Consider the following 20,871-nt stretch of genomic DNA (forward strand, 5'->3'; position numbering starts at 1 on the left):
TACTGTTTCCAAACATATGGATCTCACAATTGTAAAAACATATATAATTATTATTTTATTTTTCCTTATATATTAGATTCTTAATGTACCAAAGGATTTTTCCCTCAAATAACTAAATACCAGTGGAAGTAACGAATAAGATAGAAATTTTGTACGAATAAAAATTTATTTCGATAACGAACTAAATTCTGCACGAGGATGCTTCTCTCAATTTTCATCGCGATGTTTCGCGATCACTGAACACAGAAGGGGGTTGAAACGAGTGGTCGGAGGTGGAAGAGGGGCGCAGCTACTTCTTGCTCACTTTTAATCGCTTCGGTTCGTTTAAACGCGCGATTCATCCGACTGAAAAGCGAGTCCTCGCGGTGAGCCTCGATCTAATCTACCAGGCTTCGATCGGTTAGTGAACTTCCGAGCAGCCAATAACCCGGTCTGCGTTGACTTCTTGCATCGGGGGACACGGGGGAAAGAGCAGGGGTTGCGTGCTCGTCGATGCATGGGGGTGGAAACGATGTCGCCGATGGCGAACGCGGTGGAAAGATCGACAAAACTGAGTGGGGAGTCTATATTCGTTTAACGGCGCGTAGAACTTTGCGAAAGTTTCACGGCAGCATCGGTTTATCGTTGCTGTTATTTTTACGAGGGGTCGAGCTGCTGTTCCTGGCGCGCCTTTTAATCCGCCGTGGCGTGTGCGTGGCGCGTACGCAAATTAGACTAGGTGCCAACGACCTGGTTGTTTTGAACTTCCTTCGAAAGCCATTATTTATCGTTACGTTGCGTCGAAGGTATACAATTTCAGTGGTAAGTGGTTCAATTAATTTAACATTCATTATTCCATATAAAATTGAACGTATCAACGTATTATTGATATCGAGGTATCCATCTTTAAATCACAATTCTCGTCACAATAATAAATAATCAATGATACAAAAGCCGTCGATGAGTTGGTGGTTCAGTTAATTTAACATTCATAATTTCATATAAAATTGAACATATCAACGTATTATTTATATCGAGGTGTCAATCTTTAAATCACAAATGTCGTCACAATAATAATTAATCGATTGTGAAAACAACATCATACAAAAACCTTCGATTTTTCACTGTTTTGCAACTTGTTAATTGGCAAAAGGAGATGTATTATTTCTCTTTTAACGTTCAATTCTACCACGTACAATTTTCACGGTATCAAATTACGCTTTTCGTTCGATCGTACCGAATAAAGGCGACAGTGAACTTCAACTTCTCCAGAAGTGTTAAGGTCAACGAGTCGATCCGAGTTTACAGTACAGATTGTATCGCCACTTTCGAGAGTATCAAGTTTCTTCCCGTCAAAGGGAATTATCAGTTCGCGACTTGGAGAAGTTAACCGATCAGGATTTGTCTGAAGTTCGGCTTTTCTTACTATATAGCGATTGACGTGTCGCTCAGCTGATCTTCGAGATCGTGGAACGCGCACGGCGTTGAACGTAACGAAGCTTAACATCGGTTGGTCGGATCTGCCTTAATTATCGTTAACTAATCTCAATCTGCTTACCCGTCGACTCAAATTAACGTACGTGTTATAACGGTAGAGGCAGTGTGAAATACTTGCTAGAAATTTATTGGACTCCTTCGTTTCTCTGTTATTGGTATATTAAAAAAGTGAAAGAAAAATTCGTTTACGCGAATTGTTGCAGAGTATGCAATTTATGAACGTTCTTCTCACATTTTGTTATTTTTCTGCTCGCAGGAGTGGAACGATTACAAGTTGAAGTGGAACCCGGATGATTATGGCGGTGTCGACACCCTCCACGTGCCAGCGGAGCATATATGGTTACCGGACATTGTTCTTTACAACAAGTAAGTGAATTTAATGCACCTTGACTATGCCACAAGCAGTTTTAAGCTCGACAGGAGCGAAGTTTCGATATTAATTCAACTCGAGGATATTGGAAAGCTAGGTATCGAGCAAGGGAAATTGACCCTCTATCGACCGAACTGTTTTGTTATTCATTTAATTACTTTATTCGCGAAATAATAACAGAGAAGCAGAACTATCAAGCATAAGTGCATTAAACTACAAATGTATCTAATTTATTGACTAATTTTGAAAATAAATTTGCAAATATAGTTTCTTCGAGCAGATGGCTCCATAACTTTTACTAAAATTGTAACTAAAATTTTTAAATCTTGACGAAGGATTTCCGAAAGTTACTTTATTTTTTAGCTCGGTTGCAACCTCTCAAAGCCACGATGGCGCACAGTATTAAAAAGATAAAATCAGACCCGAAAATATAGATGCACGGATAGGTGATCTCGGAACTGCACGGTGTTATAGAGGGTTGAGAGCGTACACGGTAGTTGGTTGTTTCACGATCCGAGTGTCTGTTCACTGATAAAAAAGTGAACAAATATACTGCCGCAACCGGGAAGCAATTTTCTGCGCGACGTCTTGCACGAACGGGCGCAAACCTGGGCCGCGGAAGCGATTTGTCCGTTCGAGCGATTTTATTTTTATAACCGGGAATGGTCACCTTAAACAGCTGCTCGATACGCTTGCAGAGGATATTACAAAAGCTTCGCGTTCGGTATCGTTTAACCTTCTGTTGACGTCGCAGTTCGTAATCTCTGGCAACACATCGGGGAACAATAAACGAGACGATAAACATTAGGAGGGGCACTGTTCTTTAATGACGAGCCTGACTCGTTGCAGTAGAGTTCTGATTATCCGGAATGTCCGAATAACCGACATATTTATCTTAACTTTACTTCAGTAAATGTCACGGATTATAATTCACACAAACAAAGAAGTCAAAATCGTATGTATGCAGCAGTGACGTCGATGCTAAACAGTTGACGAATAAGGCGTAGGAATTTTATATATTTTATTTGTTATAGATAAATTACTACATTACCCATGGCTGTATTCATTAAAAATGAAAAAACAATTTTTAAGAAAAATCGACAGGTGTAGAAATATTTCGGCGAAAAAAAAATTTCAAATCGTTCTGGAAAAATTATTTTCAGTTGCAGAGGTCAATTACAATCATTTTTTGTGAATACACATACCCCCGAAATCCTACGCACTTTCGAGAAAAAATTTCCTTACCGAAAATATTATGTCTGACCGTACCGTTGATATGTTTCCCTGAAATTTCCTGCGTATCTTTAAAACGTCATAACTTTTGAACGGATTGGACGATTTTAATGTTTAAAAAAGCAAACAACGCGTATTTTAATGGACAATATGTAGAAATTCTAAAAATATTGGAAAAGTTGATCCTTGACTCCGTAAAATGCGAAAAACTCCATAAAAGTAGTTCAATTTTCTAACAGCCGTAACTCCTACAATAGTGAATGTATTTCAATGAAACTTATTTCTGAAGTAGAACTCATGGGTACCTACAAAAAAGTATTAGACAACTTTTCTCTAGGGCGTCAAATAAAATTATCAAAAATGAAGAACTAATTTTTAAGATAAATCGACAGGGGGTAGGTGCTTAAATTTTTCGGTAAATATGAAAAGTTTCAAATCATTCTAAAAAAATTATATTTAGTTTCAGGGGTCAATTATAATCATTTTTAGTGAATAGACATACCCCCGAATTCCTACGCGTTTTTGAGAAAAAAATTCCTTACCGAAGATATCATTTCTGGCCAGAAATGTTTGCTCGAAATTTCATCTAAATCTTTAAAATATCATAACTCCTGAACGGATTGGTCGATTTTAATGTTTAAAAAAGCAAACAACGCGTATTTTGGTATAGAATATGTAGGAATTCCAAAAATATTCGAAAAGTTGGTCCTTCACCCCGTAAAATGAGAAAAACCCCATAAAAATGGTCCAATTTTCAAACAGCTATAACTCCTACAATTGTGAATATATTTCAATGAAACTTTTTTCTGAAGTAGAGCTTATGGGTACCTACAAAAAAGTATTAGACAACTTTTGTATAGGGCATCAAACAATATTACTAAAAATCAAAAACGAATTTTTAAGAAAAATCGACAGGGGGTAGGTGCCTAAATTTTTCGGTGAAAATAAATTTGTTCAAATCGTTCTGGAAAAATTATTTTTAGTTTCAGGGGTCAATTATAATCATTTTTGGTGAGTAGACATACCCCCGAAATCCTACTCACTTTCGAGCAAAAAATTCAGGAACGTAGACAAATTTTTCAGCGAAATTAAAAAATTTCGAATCACTCTGGAAAAATTATTTTCAATTGCAGGGGTCAATTTGAATCACTTTTGGTCAATAGACATACCCTCGAAGTCCTAACAATTTTCGAAAAAAAAATTCTTTACCGAAAATACAATATCTTTTTTTAACACACGTTTCGAGTATACTTCCTCTGATCCTGTAAGCTTTCAATGATCTCACGTCGCGCATCGAACGAAAGATGGTATCGGGAAGCAAAGGGTTAATCGTGAGGATTTGGTTCTGGCCCAAGTCGCGGCACATCCCTCAAAATGAAACAAACCATATCATCCGTAGCATGGTCGGTCTTATCCAAATGCTCGTACTCGTAGATCTGGCCATCCTTTTACTTTAATCCGGTTCACGTTGATCCCTTTTCCTCCATTCTTTTCAGCGTTGGGCGTGTATCGGGGCGGTTACAGGGCGTCCTCGTCGTCCGTCACCTTGGTCCGGGCTATACTTCATAGGATTTTAACAGAAAGTGCAGGGGACGGTATATCTCGTAAACCTTCCACGGAATATTCTACGACGGTACGTGACGTTTTCACCGGCGCGGTCTGAGGCCATTTTAAAAATCCACGGTCGGTCGGGCGTAGAACGGGGCCACACACGTTGTGCGTTATCCCTGGTCGGCTAACACTGAGAAATAGGATGTACTTCGCCGGGCGGACGACACTTTTACGAGGAAGCAGGGGCCGCAACACCGACCCCGAACAACGTCGTTCCTTCAACAACGATGGCATCTATTTGTGCCCTGACTTCGTCACCGGTTATCGCTCTACCGGATTGTCTCTCCTTCGCGTCTGATGGACGACGACGATCCGAATTGCGGTGGTAAAACCGGGATTTACGGTCCGTCGTGCTTTCCGACTCGTCTGATTAACTTTTCCGACAGAATTGCGCGAGCTTTTTCTATCTTTTTCTTTCAATCATCAACTCTTAAGCAACGCCCAGGCATTTTTTCGTTTACAGCCCTGAACACGCACAGGTTCCTTTTTCCACAACTTCGTCCCTTGTAAAGTTACTCTTATTGTGTTACTAGAAGTGTAGAGAAAAGCTCCTTACAAATTACACTTGAAACATTCCAAAGATAGGTTTAACCGAAATTATTTTCAAATATACACATACATATAGTATTTTTTCATAAATGCATCAGCTAAAGCATGTATGAGACATTCAATAGTCGGTCTAGGAACGTATAGTTACATAGAAATAGGTAATCGGTCGAGTACTTGCGAGAGAGCGTAGCCCTCTGCTTGCTCACTTCTCGCAGCCACCAAAAACCTTTTTTTTAAATTCTTTTAATGTATTCTTTATTAGAGAAGCTGGAGGAAACGTTTCCTTAATTTTTCTTCTCAAACTCTTTTCATTTTCGTGTATTTTATTATTTGACTCTCCTTTCGTCGATTATCGTTTCTCGCTTCCATGTAGCGAACAATTGGCACGCTCGAGTGGTTTTCTTGATTTTGTAGGAAGTTTTCCCCCCCGCCCCGTTGTCATAACTGTTTTGAAACGCGTAGAACGCGACAGAATTGTCAACGAGTTTACTTCAATTACGCAGGTGAAGTGGCTTCGACGCGGCACGCGTTCAATGGAGGCTCGTAAAGAACGTTCTCGAGAGTCGGGAACACTCGACATACATTTACGTCGTTTCAATTACACGACCGGGGCAAATCGATTGTCCTGGCGGCGTTTTGAACGGCTCAAAGTATATCGGAGCTTTGTAGCCCCGACAGCATGCAAATTCGTCCCCGCCCACCCGGTGGGCAGCCTCGCTTGAACCGCGGCCCCGGGGGCTGCAGGAGGTAGTAATTTGTATGGAATATTCGAAATAATTAATAATTCACTGACATTGGGGGACATTTGCCGAGGAAAGGGAAGTGGGCTGTCCGAAATGAAATTCAACGGAATTCATCGCGCTGGGTACGAAAGGATTCTTCCCGCGATTCGAGGATATCGAGATATCGTATAATATGCCGTTGCCGGGGTGAATTTTGATGGCGTCGTTCGTTTGACGTCTCCAAGACCCAGTGACCGTGTTCCTTTGGTCTCGTAGCTTTGACCATTTTATCGAATTTCGAGCCTCTGTCGGAGGCAATTCGCTGTTTAATAACTTGGTCGCAGCGTTGTCTCGCGCAGGTAAAAGTTTGTTGATTGCTTTTGTACGCTTTGAACGGCCGGGGTACTGGGAGGAATTGAATTATTAACTCTTTCACGGAGACGCTTATCTCTCGCGATGGACCGGGTCTTGAAAAATTCTATCCCACGAAGCATGTCGGCTCGCCACACTGCCCCTGTCGTTGACCAACTTGAAACTTTCACGAATACGAATACGAACTTTGAAAAATTCCGAACGACTTTCATATGCAACGAAACGTTCTGCGGTTCTCGATTCTACGCGAGCGAATGTACCGAATTCATAACTATCAACTCGGTGTTTTAGTCTTGAGGAATATAAATCGAAATGTTTAAGGGGGTTTTAAAATAAAGAAACATTACGTAATTATAAACGAAACAAATTCCAAACGACTTTCATATGCAACGAAACGTTCTGCAGTCCTCAGTACAGAATTCATAACTATCAACTCGGTGCTTTAGTCTTGAGGAATATAAATCGAAATGTTTAAGGGGGTTTTAAAATAAAGAAACATTACGTAATTATAAACGAAACAAATTCCAAACGACTTTCATATACAACGAAACGTTCTGCAGTCCTCAGTACAGAATTCATAACTATCAACTCGGTGCTTTAGTCTTGAGGAATATAAATCGAAATGTTTAAGGAGGTTTTAAAATAAGGAACCGTTGCGTAATTATAAACCAAACGTTTTGAAGCTGAAAATACAGAAACAACAGGGTCCCGTGTCTCTAAATTCGGTGATATCCAAGATCAGAGACAACGAAGTTACCAATAATGGTCTCCCACGGAAAGACAGATCAATGGTTTCCTGTAACTCCCTCATTAACTCTTCTCGCGTAGAACGTTGAGGTCGACGCCCACCCTTTGCTGGCACAGACTTCCAGCTATCCTGCTAGAGTTCTTCATCGACCCTCGAAAGTCTGGTGGGGAGACTACCCCGAGCGTGGAGGGTGTATCAATTAAATCGAAATCAACTTGCTCCAGTAAACTTGACTCGGTCTCGCGGCTTTCAATCGTCGCTTTCCCGAACTTTGTTGCCGCCCTCCACGATGAATTTCGTAATTTATTTATTTTACGAACGCACGGCTTGTACGTATCAACATTGAGAACGCGAAAGAAAAATAAAATAAATAGTGCTATTAAATAGAACGTTATTATGAAACTCTACTGGCGGAACTAGTAGTAAAGATAATTATTTTTTAACCTAGTGTACCTGTGTACTACAAACATAGTATAATGTAGAGACACCATGTTTTCACTTTCCGTTGCTCAGATGTAATAAAATTGAATAATATCAAGCGAAGGCGACAACCGCCAGGGAACAATCAAAGAAGTTTCTGGAAACTAGATTCAAGATTGAATATATCTTATTCATGGTAACTCTTGCTTCAGTCCGTTAGAGACATCAAACCTCCATTACTAGGTTTGGGAACATTAATTCAAGGGAAAGTCACTAGCATCTAATTCCCATTAGAGGATCACCATTTCCCATTCGTCTTCGTGGCACGTTTATAGTTGTTGCTTTCCTTTGTAAAGGGAAACGTAATTTATGTTTCGAGACGTACATTCCGTTATCACGGCGAAGTGCCTTTATACAACCCGACGAGGGGCACTAGTAAATCAAATAAACAAATATAACTTTCGACAGAACACGCAAGTAGAACCAACGTGTAATGGTTAGACGCTTCAGAAGTTATACGAAGTATATATCTCCTATTACATATTGCAATAGTAATCAGTGGCACATGGAAGGGTGATGAATCTGCTTGGAAAAGTAAGTCAAAAATGTAGAATGAACGAGGGGCATTGGTAAATCACATAAACAAATACAACTTTCGACAGAACACGCAAGTAGAACCAACGTGTAATGGTTAGACGCTTCAGAAGTTATACGAAGTATATATCTCCTATTACATATTGCAATAGTAATCAGTGGCACATGGAAGGGTGATGAATCTGCTTGGAAAAGTAAGTCAAAAATGTAGAATGAACGAGGGGCATTGGTAAATCAAATAAACAAATATAACTTTCGACAGAACATGCAAGTAGAACCAACGTATAATGGTCAGACGCTTCAGAAGTTAGACAAAGTATATATCTTCTATCATATATTGCAATAGTAATCAGTGGCGCATGGAAGGGTGATGAATATGCTTGGAAAAGTAAGTCAAAAATGTAGAATGAAATTTTTCGTACTTCGTTTTCGCGATAACTGAATTCGAATCGGATACACGTGTGATTGATGAGGAACTGCCTGCCGCGTCTGGCCATTACTCACGATTTCTACTTGCGCCGATACCCAAGTCGCACAATACAATAGACTTTATCGTGAACGGATCCTCGTGTGAAAAAATTCCATTCCACATTTTCGATTCATTCTTCACATAAAATCACTCCTTTTTCGGTTATATCGTGATTGTCGAGACACTTTGGATAAAAGAGGAGAAATTAATCGAAATGTTACCTGGGATTCTGATTCTTTTATTAGAAAAAAAACACACTCTTGGCACGACTATTTTCTTGACTTTTGGAGATTTATTAATATTTATTATGATATAAAAAATGTTTTTGAAGTAGAGAACAAAGCTCATAAGTTAAGAGATAAAGGCATCGTTAACATTGTTAAATGGTCGTTAGCGAGTATGCAAACCTTATTTACCTGGTCAGTGGAGACAAGAGAGAAGCAAGATGGGAAAGTTTCTCAAGCATCTCGATGGAGCGCCAAAGTTAATATAATACTTGCGAACTCCATGTACTCCCATTAATAATTTTAAAGAGAAACGCAGGTCAGGTGCAAGTTTCCCAGATCGATAATCACTATCACGAATACTGTATGACATCGCAGCCTATAGGAATGTTAGAAATCTATGTTGCATCTGTTAAATGGGATATGATACTAGGTCAAAGGCGAGGCTGGTCGCAGAACGGTGAAAGTGATCATCTGGGAAACCAAACTGGCCGTTTAATAGGCATTCAGTGTCTCGTATATCACTGGTTAAGGTACATCAAACCTCCAATCGTGCGCCATAATCACAGCCAAACGTTAACATCCTTACGGCCCCAACAAGCTATCCCGTAAAATCAAACCCTCGAGTCGCTCCCTTACTGCGGCAATCATCGTAAAAGGGTATCGGTGGTTCGTAAAAACGCGTCGTGGCTTAATTGAAGGTCTCTGGCGTGGGGGGCGAGGTAACGAGGCATTCGAACGAGATCCGAGAATGATGTTTTAAACGTTAAACGCGGGCCCGACGGAACAGGCAATTTCTATGGTGGCGGAGGTTATCTCGACGCTTGGGGTCCAGCGCGCGGTTACTTTGAGGTCGTGTTACTTCGTTAACGCGCGTTGCCGACGCGCTGCGACCGGATTATCGCGTCTGGGACGAGCTGCAAGCGCAGTAATCCGACGATAATGGAGTAACGAGATTCCGGCTCACGTACGTTCCCTGCATATTTTAACTTTGCATTTCGCGGCTCGCACGTACGCGCGCGACTCCTCGGGTCATTGTACCGAACCCTTTCGCCCGCTTCCCTCTGAAGCGCGGACGCCTATTTCGCCCCGTTGATTGCACTGACAAGGGAAGGACTCGACCACCAACCCCTATCCCCCTCCAATTTTAACCTACTTTCGCAGGAATTGTGGATCACGGGTCCCTGTTGCTGGTGCCTGTAAAACATTACGCGATATCTCTTTTGGAACTGCCAAATCTCGTAAGGGAGAATCTGTCTCTAGTGAAAGTATACTTTTAACTATATTATATGTGCACTCAATTTCAAATCTTTGTCCAATTCATACGTAAAACCGTGTCAGACAATTAAGGAGCCATTCCACTTTGTAGGCAAGAAAAAAAGATGTTTGTGGTTTATTTTGCGAGCTATTAAAGAGCGATTAATTTCTGCGTTTGTTTAAGTTGTTTGTGACTAGTTCTTGATGTCAAGTTTTACAATCATGAGGCTACTGGTCATCAAGTTTTATACAGGGTATTCGGCCACCCATGGGAAAAATTTGAATGGGAGATTCTAGAGGACAAAATAAGGCAAAAATCAAGAATTTTGTTGATGGAGGCTTCGTTAAAAAGTTATTAACGTTTAAAGTTCCGCCTGTACTGAATTTTTTTCTCGAATATGCGCAGGATTTCGGGGGTACGTCTATTCACCAAAAATGATTGTAATTGACCCCCACAACCGAAAATAATTTTTCCAGAACGATTTGAAATTTTTGAATTTTCTTAATAACTTTTTAACGAAGCCTCCATCGACAAATTGGTATTCTTGATTTTCGTCTTATTACGCCCTCTAGAATCTCCCATTAAAATTTTTCCCAGGGATGACCGAACACCCTGTATATTAAAATCAACACATTTTTACATTCATGAGATATTCGTAAAACAAGTCTATTCTTCTTCGTGACCATTCCTTGTACGAACTATTTTAAACAAAATTATATAGTATACGGTTGACAAATTATTTGCAATTAAATCGTATGTCGAGGGGTTAAATTATGAATTTTATCCTTGTCAATTTCAGAATATCTAATACTTCGATCGAGACGAGTTACGTCGACGCTTCGGTGTCTGTTTACTTTAGAACACGTATGTACAATACAGTGCTTCGAAAGATACTGACGCGTTATTTACAAAGTGCACGAGATCCAGAGCATCAGGTGCTATGCATTTGCTACATGCGCAGCAATATTTGTCGTCTGGGGTTTGTCAAATCCCACCGGAGTATTCTAGGGTTAAGACCACGCGGCTTGCAGGTTTACAACCAAGAGGGTTATATTTGAATTACGGATACGTTAATGTACGTGCGCTCGTGTATTTCAATCCACGTGTAATAGAGAGCTCTACTTTACGATAAACGCTGCCCACCATTTATGTGGCGAGAGACAAAAATTTTAAAACCACAAAATTTTAATAACGATCGAACTTGTAAGATTTCTCGATAACCAATACTTTTCGAACGATAATTAATTCGAGATAGTGGTTCGAAGGAACGTTAAAACTTTATAATGTTCCAGATTTAGTGAACCTCGGACTGCGCTAAACTTGTTTTCTTCGAACAGTGGAGGAACCGATGACACGAATGTTGTTGACAGCTCATCAAGAAGTTTTACAGAGCTCCGTTCGTTCTTAAGATAGGGATGCATAAGACATGTACTCTTTGTTACTTGGTTTGTTAATGTAAACAGGCAACCGTAGTACGGCGAAATATCTCGTTTGATAATTGTATATAAGGCAGGTTTAAAAGTTTTAATTAAATGTTACCATCAGAATACTTTTCCACCATACAGATCGTTAAATGAACATTCGACAATTATCAATCGTTAATAGAAAGAAATGTTCGAATTATTCAAATTTTTCAAGGGTTAAAAATTATTCTTCGAACTTTATCCTAAGGAAATTCTATTTTGGTAAACATTGGTTCAGAATATCTGCGTCCATGATTAATTTCGAGTTGCACGGATTTTCCAGTTCCTAGCGTTTCCGTGGCCCGCTACGGAGGAATCAAAAGGTAGAGGTGGATTTAGAAAAGCTTTTAAATCATTACGGACAATTAGTTCGGTTCCGCGCATTGCTAATGGTTGTCGTGATACAACGCTTCCGTTCTTATGCTTCTGGTTTTAGTTCGAAACGGAACGTTTGGGCGGGATTAACTTGATTGCATGGGGTTGCGAGGCGCGGGGACTGGCTTTATTTCGGTGATCGTTTTTCAGTGTCAGGGCACATGATTTGCATTCGTGGGATACGATATCGTGCTTGTATCTTAGAAAACTTCAACTTGAAGCTTGCAAGCTTCGTTAACGAGACTTCATTATTTTTATTGTATATCTAGAGAGAAATTATAGTTTCGACACCCTTGGCAAATTTTTCATAGAGTTAAAATGTGGAATGAACAGTAGTTCGTTATTCTTTTTTTTCATTCCTCATTTAAAAACGTGTTTAATAAATCAACTTGTTTGATTTTAAATTAGGTAATTTCAACTCAATTTTAACGAATTCACGGACGTATAAATAATTCTGAACTAAAGTCTACTCGAAAGGTAGAACAAAATTTACGGAATAGGGGGTTAAAGTGAAGTAAAATAAAGTAAAGTAGGGGGTGCGTAAAGTGAGAAAGCTTTATAGAATCGTAATCGTAATCGATTTGAAATACGTATTTGATTTGGTAAACGGCAGAAACGTGGACGTTTCGGTATTTCTGTTTAATATCAGGTTTCATCCGCGTTCTAGCATTTATGCATCGCGACATCAACACTTGACGGCGTCGATGGCAACGGCGAAACCAACCCTTCTCAGCCGTCAGCTTTGCCGTCCTCTGTTTCGCCCAATTTTCAGCAGGCAAGCAGGGTCCTTTTGCAACAAGCAAATCCGAGACAATTAATTACACGGCTCGGAGCGGGATCTCCGCGCGCGTTTATTCCGTGCAAAGCACCGCCCGTGCGTTTACCCCCGAAGCCGTCCAGTCGGTTCGCTGATTACGCCCACGCCCCGTTTCATTTCCATACGCGAGCCGACCGTAATTCGCGCGAGCATCGATCGAAAAGCTTCTCCAACGCAAGACCAGAAGTTCGCGACACTACCGATGGGACTGACGAGAAACGCTCGAGAACTGTCCCCGTTCCTTCGATTTTTCTAAAACCTTGCAGCTTTCTAGGCCGAGAGTAAGAGATAAGTATTTTTTTCCTAAAAACAATAATTCAAGTTTGAAGGAACATTCTTATAGAGGCTGTTTCGATTTTCGGTATACAAATTAGCAATTTGAAATGGGTTAAAGGATCTAATATTTTTCATGCATCTTGAACTCGAGTTTGAAAGGATATTCTTATAGACTGTTTTAATATAAAAAATTATCAATTTGAAATACGTTGAAGGATCTAATATCTTCCATACACCTTTAACTATGTTTCAAGAAAGAATACCCATTTGTATACAGGGTGTTCGGCCACCCCTAGGAAAAATTTTAATGGGGAATTCTAGAGGCCAAAATAAGACGAAAATCAAGAATATCAATTTCTTGACTGAGGCTTCGTTAATAAGTTAGTAAGTTATTAAAAAATTAAATTAAACAATTTCAAATTGTTCTGCAAAAATTATTTTCGGCTGCGGGGGTCAATTATAAGCATTTTTGGTCATTACATATACCCCCGATATCCCACGCATTTTCGAGAAAAAAATTCATTACTGAAAATATAATGTCTGACCATATATCGGAATATTCTACTGAAATTTTTCCGCGATGAAAATTTTTTTCTAATCGTTCTGGAAAAATTATTTTCGGTTGGGGGGGTTATTTACAATCATTTTTGGTGAATACACATACCCCCGAAATCGTACTCAATTTCGAGAAAAAAATTCCTTACCGAAAACGTAATTTCAGGGTAGAAATCTTGCCCGAATTTTCATGCGAATCTTTAAAATGCCATAACTTCTGAACGGATTGGACGATTTTAATGTTTAAAAAAGCAAACTACGCGTATTTTGATGGAGAATATGTACAAATCGCAAAAATATTCGAAAAGTTGGTCCTTAACCCCGCAAAATGAGAAAAACCCCATAAAAATGGTCCAATTTTCAAACAGCTATAACTCCTACAATTGTGAATATATTTCAATGAAACTGTTTTCTGAAGTAGAGCTTATGGGTACCTACAAAAAAGTATTAGACAACTTTTGTATAGGGCATCAAACAAAATTACTAAAAATCAAAAACGAATTTTTAAGAAAAATCGACAGGGGGTAGGTGCCTAAATTTTTCGGTGAAAATAAATTTGTTCAAATCGTTCTGGAAAAATTATTTTCAGTTCCGGCGGTCATTTACAAGCATTCTTAGTGAATAGACATACCCCCGAAACCCTACTCAGTCTCGAGAAAAAAATTCGAGGTGTTGAAATTTTTCAGTGGAATTAAAAAATTTCAAATCGTTTTGGAAAAAATATTTTCAGTTGCAGGGGTCAATTACAATTATTTTTGATGAGTAGACCTACCCCCGAAATCCTACCCACTTTCTAGAAAAAAATTCAGTACAGACGTAACTTTAAACGTTAATAACTTTTTAACGAAATCTCCATCAACAAATTAGTATTCTTGATTTTCGTTTTATTTTGGCCTCTACAATCTCACATTAAAATTTTTCCCAGGGGTGGCCGAACACCCTGTATATTTATATTTACTATTGCATCATTTTAAATAACTTCCACGATATCTAAACGCAGGGTTAATTAATCTTTGTCAAATTTAACGTATGAAACTTTATTTTTCGAATTAGAATTAGAACGATATTCCATAAAAACAATAAGTCAAGTTTAGAGGGATATTCTTGTAGACTGTTTTGGTATACAAAATTATCGATTTGAAATACATTAAAACACCTAATATTTTTCGTGCATTTTGAACTCAAGTTTGAAAGAACATTCTTATAGGCTGTTTTAATATACAAAATTATTAATTTGGAATACGTTGAAGGGTCTAATATTTTTTGTGCATCTTAAAGTCAGGCTTAACAAATTAACTGCCACGTCATCCATATATGAGGTGACATGATTTTCACATTATGAGCTAAAACAATTAATTCTCAAGATTAGATATTAAAGAAAATAAATCCAGATAGAAGTCTTGATTTTTAACCGGTTTGTAGAAATAAGTTTAATAACAAATGATGGGTATGCTAGTTTCCAGTTGTCTAACAACAAAGTTTTGTTTCCCTGGATTTGAGTGGTTTAGTCTGGTAATCAACGTGTTAAAGGGACATTTTTATAAATTTGAAATACATTGAAGGATCTAATATTTCTCATACATCTTTAACTACGTTTCAAGAAAGAATACCATTCGTATGTATTCATATTTACTATTGCAATCTTTTTAAATAACTCTCCCACGATATCTGAATTCAGAGTTAATTAATCTCTATCAAATTTTATTTAACATTCGAAGCTTTATTTTTCAAATTAGAATTATAATAATCATCCAAAGGTGTTTTCAGAATTTTCAGAGTTCGTGCAAGTATTGCGAAGGGATAAAATTATCTGGGCGGCGGTGCTCGACGAGTCTCCCTCTCTTTAGAGTTTTCTAGGGTTAATGAGTAGGTCGGTGGATTGTCGGCCCTATCTCTACGCGATCGACGACGATTAAAACCGGTGCTCGGGGAACGGAGCGAAAGGGCCGCGCGCGGAAAACGCTTTGCCCTCCTTTCGCGCGGCTTTCTTTGCGCGGTCGAGCATTTGCATCGTTGATTGCGCCCCGACGCTCTCCAGCGAGTTTATTGGATCCACTCCCGTCGGTTTCGAGCCAATACACGGTCGCGGGCCTGCGCTTTCTCGCCCGTTGCTGGATCACTTTCGACGAGAATCGTTTTTCCCCGATACACATCCCTCCCCTACCCCCGATACAGCCCCCGGGGAAATAGTTTCCATGTAATTTCAACTTTTCACCCTGGCAGCCTCTCCGCCACCTGCCCCCCCGTGAAACTGGCTTGGCTCTCTCGACGGTTTTGTAACGCATAATTAACCACGAAACAGCCGCAAGTATTAATAGATATTTGCGCGTTTACCTTGACAGAATGACCCTGCGCTGCATACGTGCAACGAGGGGTCGCGAAATATGCGATACGACGCGGAATTATTATTACCCCGATCGTGTGTTTTTATTAGAAACGTTTGGGAGAACGTATAAATGTATCCAGGTTTTGTCGAGAATCGTGGTACGAGCTGGAAGGTGATTTTCTCGTGCAAGTCGAAAACGTAGACGCACAATTTTTAGACGAAAACTTCGTTTTCGCGGAAATCGTGAAGTTTCGTGAAGCACCAGTCCAGAGGGAAAAAGGGAATTTCGAGTTTAAGCATTTCTCGGAATAGAAAAATTCATTTTTCGATATGAAATCACAGCTTCGTGTTTTATTATAATTTTACTTGTTCGTGGTACCATATTTCCTTTGAGGGAATTTTTGTTCTATTTTTATTATCGATCATAATTCATTTTTTTTAAAATACTCTTTTTACGTAGATAGGTGATTCCCAATTTATCTATGTATCTTTAAAATCGCAAGTACGTTCACGTAAATGTAATTGTTTTTACAATCTTTTATGGAGATATTATTTTTCGTTTAAATAAAAAGATTCCCCACTACTGTTATTTAAAATAATATAAAACCGTTTCTCTCGTTGGGAACCTCATTATAATGAGGAATAATTCCAACTACATTTAATGAACGTAGTGAGAAATCTTTTTATTAAAATGAATTCTCTTTATCATTTTAATAGTATCACTTTAAAAAGCATAAAAATTATTAAACTTTTGTTCTAACCAGTTCTTTTTTATATCTCGTGTACTTTTAAGTGAACGATGTATGGATGATAACAAAAAATAGCTCAGAAATTCTCTTAAGACTCTCGATAAACCTGCAAAAAAAAATTTATTCCAATGGTTTAGTTATTTAAGTATTTTATATTCTACTCTTCTAAAATACTAATACATCATTTATAATACAGACCTAACCAGCAGGAGACATACTAACGCGTGAACATTTTAGCTACATCAGATGTGTTTATTTATTCTGGAATAATTTAAATAACAGAGGCCTGATTTTTCTATTTCTAGTGAGAGCCATTATTCAGTCGCTTCAATTTATAACCGAGGGAATAACTTCCATTTAAAACGCAATTTCCACATTTTTACGAATATTTTTGCTTATATCTTGTGCTTTCCAATTTACTAACTAAAAGACGACGTGAATTGCTACTGGAACAGCTGTAATTGAGAATTTTCTCGCATAATATTCTATGTAAAATATAACAAAAACTATTTTGTATGAGTACAGAAGCTTTTTCGTTTATTATTTACTTTAAAATTAATTTGAAATCATTATACACATTAACATTTTATTATTTAAAACTATCAGTTGCTTTTAAATTAAGTTTTATATATTTTAAAGTAGTTTTTTTTTTTGTTAAACAGTATACTCACGTGTATCCACATATATACATTAATAAAAACGTATCTGTAATTGTTAAAATTATTGCTCCAAAATCACTTGTCACAGAATCATTGCTGCGAACTCATCCGTCAACAAAATGCGACGAAAAGATTGACAATGGCTTTTATTTGACGGTGATTTTTGTTTTCGTCGAACGTTCATTATGTTTCAAGCATTGTTACTAATCCCATTCAGATAAAATATGCAAAATATTGTTTCTATAATTAAAACGAGAAAAGCGTGATAAAAACAGAAAGTTGTCTTCTTTTATATTCTTATACATATTGTGAGAGAAAGCTCATTAAAAATGCGAATTTATGACAAATATATGTCGGCTGTGATACAGAAATGAAATAATAAACGGAAATGATGGTATATTTTATATAGAAACTCGTAAAAATAACCTAAGGAAAGGGTCGAAACCGTAAAAATGGAACCTTTGTTCTAATTCTTTAGGACAATAATTAATTTTTTCAGTTAGAAAAGACTGTTTTAATAAAGAAGATCTGTATTACGCAGACTACGTGTTTAATGACGTTAGATGTTAATATTTCTGTACCCTTGTATCGTCGTATGGTTTCGTGTTAACAACAGTAAATAAAGGTTTATGGGCATTGGAACAGCTTTAAAATTTTTACTGTTCGTGGGATTCTCGATACAATTTAGTGCTTCTATCAAACTGAACAGTGCAAACATGAACGATTGAGGAACCGATCGCTTTCGTTTCCCTCATATTGACTCTTAACACGCGAGTATATTTGCCGTGTTTGATTAAATCCAGGGTTTCTCAATTAACCGTCAATATTGTTATCGTTATTGCCTCGTTTCAGAGAAAACAGAGGTTCTCGTCTACTATCTTTTTCTATGCAATCCTGTTCCCTTCTTCGCGCGAAACGTCATTGGACGGAACGAGAAATAAAATTTGATTTTCGAGCCACGAATTTCCTATTCCGCGACGTTGGCAGTTTTCAATTATCACGACGAACATTACATTCGCAATAAAACGCATTCCCGAATGTTATTAGACAGTCAAAGTTTGTATAATACAATACAGAATTATTTTAACAAGCGTGTAGATTGTTTCTTCCAAATTCATTAAATAATAACGATTAAATTAGGAAGGAAAATGCAAGGGTTGAATGGAAACAAATATGTAATTGAATAAAACGATACTTCTCGATCCGTATAATACATACAGATAACGTATCGATAATACATACTGCATCGAATTTAAGAAAATTTTCCTGGCACAATACAAAAATTAGGTCGAAGTGCCAAATTCAGACTTGCCAGCGCTGTACTAGAGTAGCGGAATGCATTATCGGTTTTATGCTAATTACGACAGTAGCCACGATATCAATCGTTTCATCTTCTGGCTGCTCGTTTCTTAAGGAATCTTCTATATAACGAATCAAGACCAAGTTTTTTATTCTTTTTTTAAATTCTGAGAACAATTTAAATAATATCCTACACGGTAAATATATATTATTTGAATATTTAATATATTCTTTGTGTATACGGGGTGTTCGGGAAAAATTTTAATGGGGGATTACAATAAGACGAAAATCAAGAATATCAATTTGTTGATTGAGGCTTTGTTAAAAAGTTATTAACAAAATTAAATTAAAAAATTTCAAATCATTCACGGAAAAATTATTTTCGATTACGGGTGTCAATTACAATCATTTTTGGTGAATAGACATACCCCCGAAATCCTATGCACTTTCGAGAAAAAAATTCGAGTAGGTGCTAATTTTTGGGTGAAATTAAAAAATTTCAAATCGTTCTCAAAAAATTATTTTTGGTTACAGGGGTCAAATACAATCATTTTTGGTCATTAGGCATACCCCCGAAATCCTACGTACATTCGAGAAAAAAATTCTTTACCGAAAATATAATGTCTGCCCATCCGTTGATATGTTTCTCTGAATTTTCATGCGTATCTTTAAAACGTCATAACTTCTGAACGAATGGGACGATTTTAATGCTTAAAAAAGCAAACTACGCGTATTTTGATGGAGAATATGTACAAATCGCAAAAATATTCGAAAAGTTGGTTCTTGACCCCGCAAAATGAGGAAAACCCCATAAAAATGGTCCAATTTTCAAACAGCCATAACTCCTACAATAGTGGATATATTTCAATGAAACTTTTTCCTGAGACAGAGCTCATGGGTACCTACAAAAAAGTATTACACAACTTTTCTGTAGGGTGACAAATAAAATTACTAAAAATCAAAAACGAATTTTTAAGAAAAATCGACAAGCAGGAGGTGCTTAAATTTTTCGGCAAAATTAACAATTTTCGATTATTCTAGAAAAATTATTTTCAGTTGCGGGGGTTGATTATAATCATTTTTGGTGAATACACATACTGTCGAAATCTTACGTGTTTTCGAGAAAAAAATTCTTTACTGAAAATATACTGTATGGTCGGAAATGTTTCTATAACTTTCTAACGAAGCCTCAATCAACAAATTAATATCCTTGATTTTCGTCTCATTTTAGCTTCTAAAATTTTTCCCAGGGGTGGCCAAACACCCTGTATATTAGAACTCGTACCTTGCGTCCATAAATATTAGCAATTTATTTATTAACTCTTTAGAACCATTGGGACTCTCAGGTTCGTAGTGTTTATCGATTTTCGACAAAAGCATCGTTGACGGCCCATCGAGAACTTCTCTTTCCCTCCTCATCCCTAGAAAAAGCCTTTTTGGGTGAAACTTTCGTTTCACAGAGAATTCTCTTCCTGATAACTACTTCCATCGAGCATCCGATAATTTATATGCATACGTACAAATCATTTACTTTACAGAGATTGATCTTAATATATATTCGTATCGATTCTCTCTCGAGTGTATCTAATGAATCATGGTTCTAATGAATGATTCCATTTTCCTGCCCAATAAGGAATGAAAGGGAATTGTATGTCGCGGATGAAAAGAGCCATTGACGATCCGTTGTAATCCATCCTTTCGACGAAAAATCGGATACATTCTATTAACGATAAATAGACGTTGAGGCATTGAGGCGAACAAAGGCTGAGAACGAGACGAGTTATTACTAAATGCGAACATTTTCTCCGCTACAAAAGATACGGTTCTTTCTTCTCTAAGCGCATGTTTCGGCAAAAATATCCGAATTCTTCATCTTATTACGACAGTTTGACCTTGTTCAAACTTACACAAATGTTTCTTCGTACCTCGATTTCACTACTCGTTGGAGTAACTGCAATACAAAATAATTGAGGCTCTTTACGTCTACATTTACACTGATTGTACAAAGAAAACTTAAGATATTTGATATCTTACTATTCAGTAAGTCAAGATTTTATAACACTGCAAGGATTAGAACCGAATATGGCGACATAGTGTGCACTTTTACAGCGTTCAAAATTCTCTGCACTGAAATCGAATTTGTTTCGTCTCTCGTTGCTAGTCTCTCGATTGTATCTGCGTTGAGCAGCCGGTTGAAGTGCACTTTGCCCTTTCGAAAGAGACTAAAGAGGAACGGAGAATGTTACGACTCCCATCGACGACGTCTTATCGCGACGACTTTGATTTTTCTTTTATATTTTCACATA

At 37.8% G+C, this 20,871-nt stretch overlaps 1 protein-coding gene across 1 annotated transcript in view; it reads left to right on the forward strand.

Moving 5' to 3' along the window:
- The window catches only part of Nachralpha1 (nicotinic acetylcholine receptor alpha1), a 220,193-nt gene that overhangs the window by 154,353 nt on the left and 44,969 nt on the right, over nucleotides 1–20,871 (forward strand). The window contains exon 4 of the mRNA XM_076765412.1: nucleotides 1,733–1,842. Coding sequence (XP_076621527.1) covers nucleotides 1,733–1,842 — 110 coding nt within the window. The remainder of the gene's footprint in view (nucleotides 1–1,732; nucleotides 1,843–20,871) is intronic.

This window comes from Colletes latitarsis, chromosome 5, assembly GCF_051014445.1.
Source record: "Colletes latitarsis isolate SP2378_abdomen chromosome 5, iyColLati1, whole genome shotgun sequence".
NCBI classification, from domain to species: domain Eukaryota; kingdom Metazoa; phylum Arthropoda; class Insecta; order Hymenoptera; family Colletidae; genus Colletes; species Colletes latitarsis.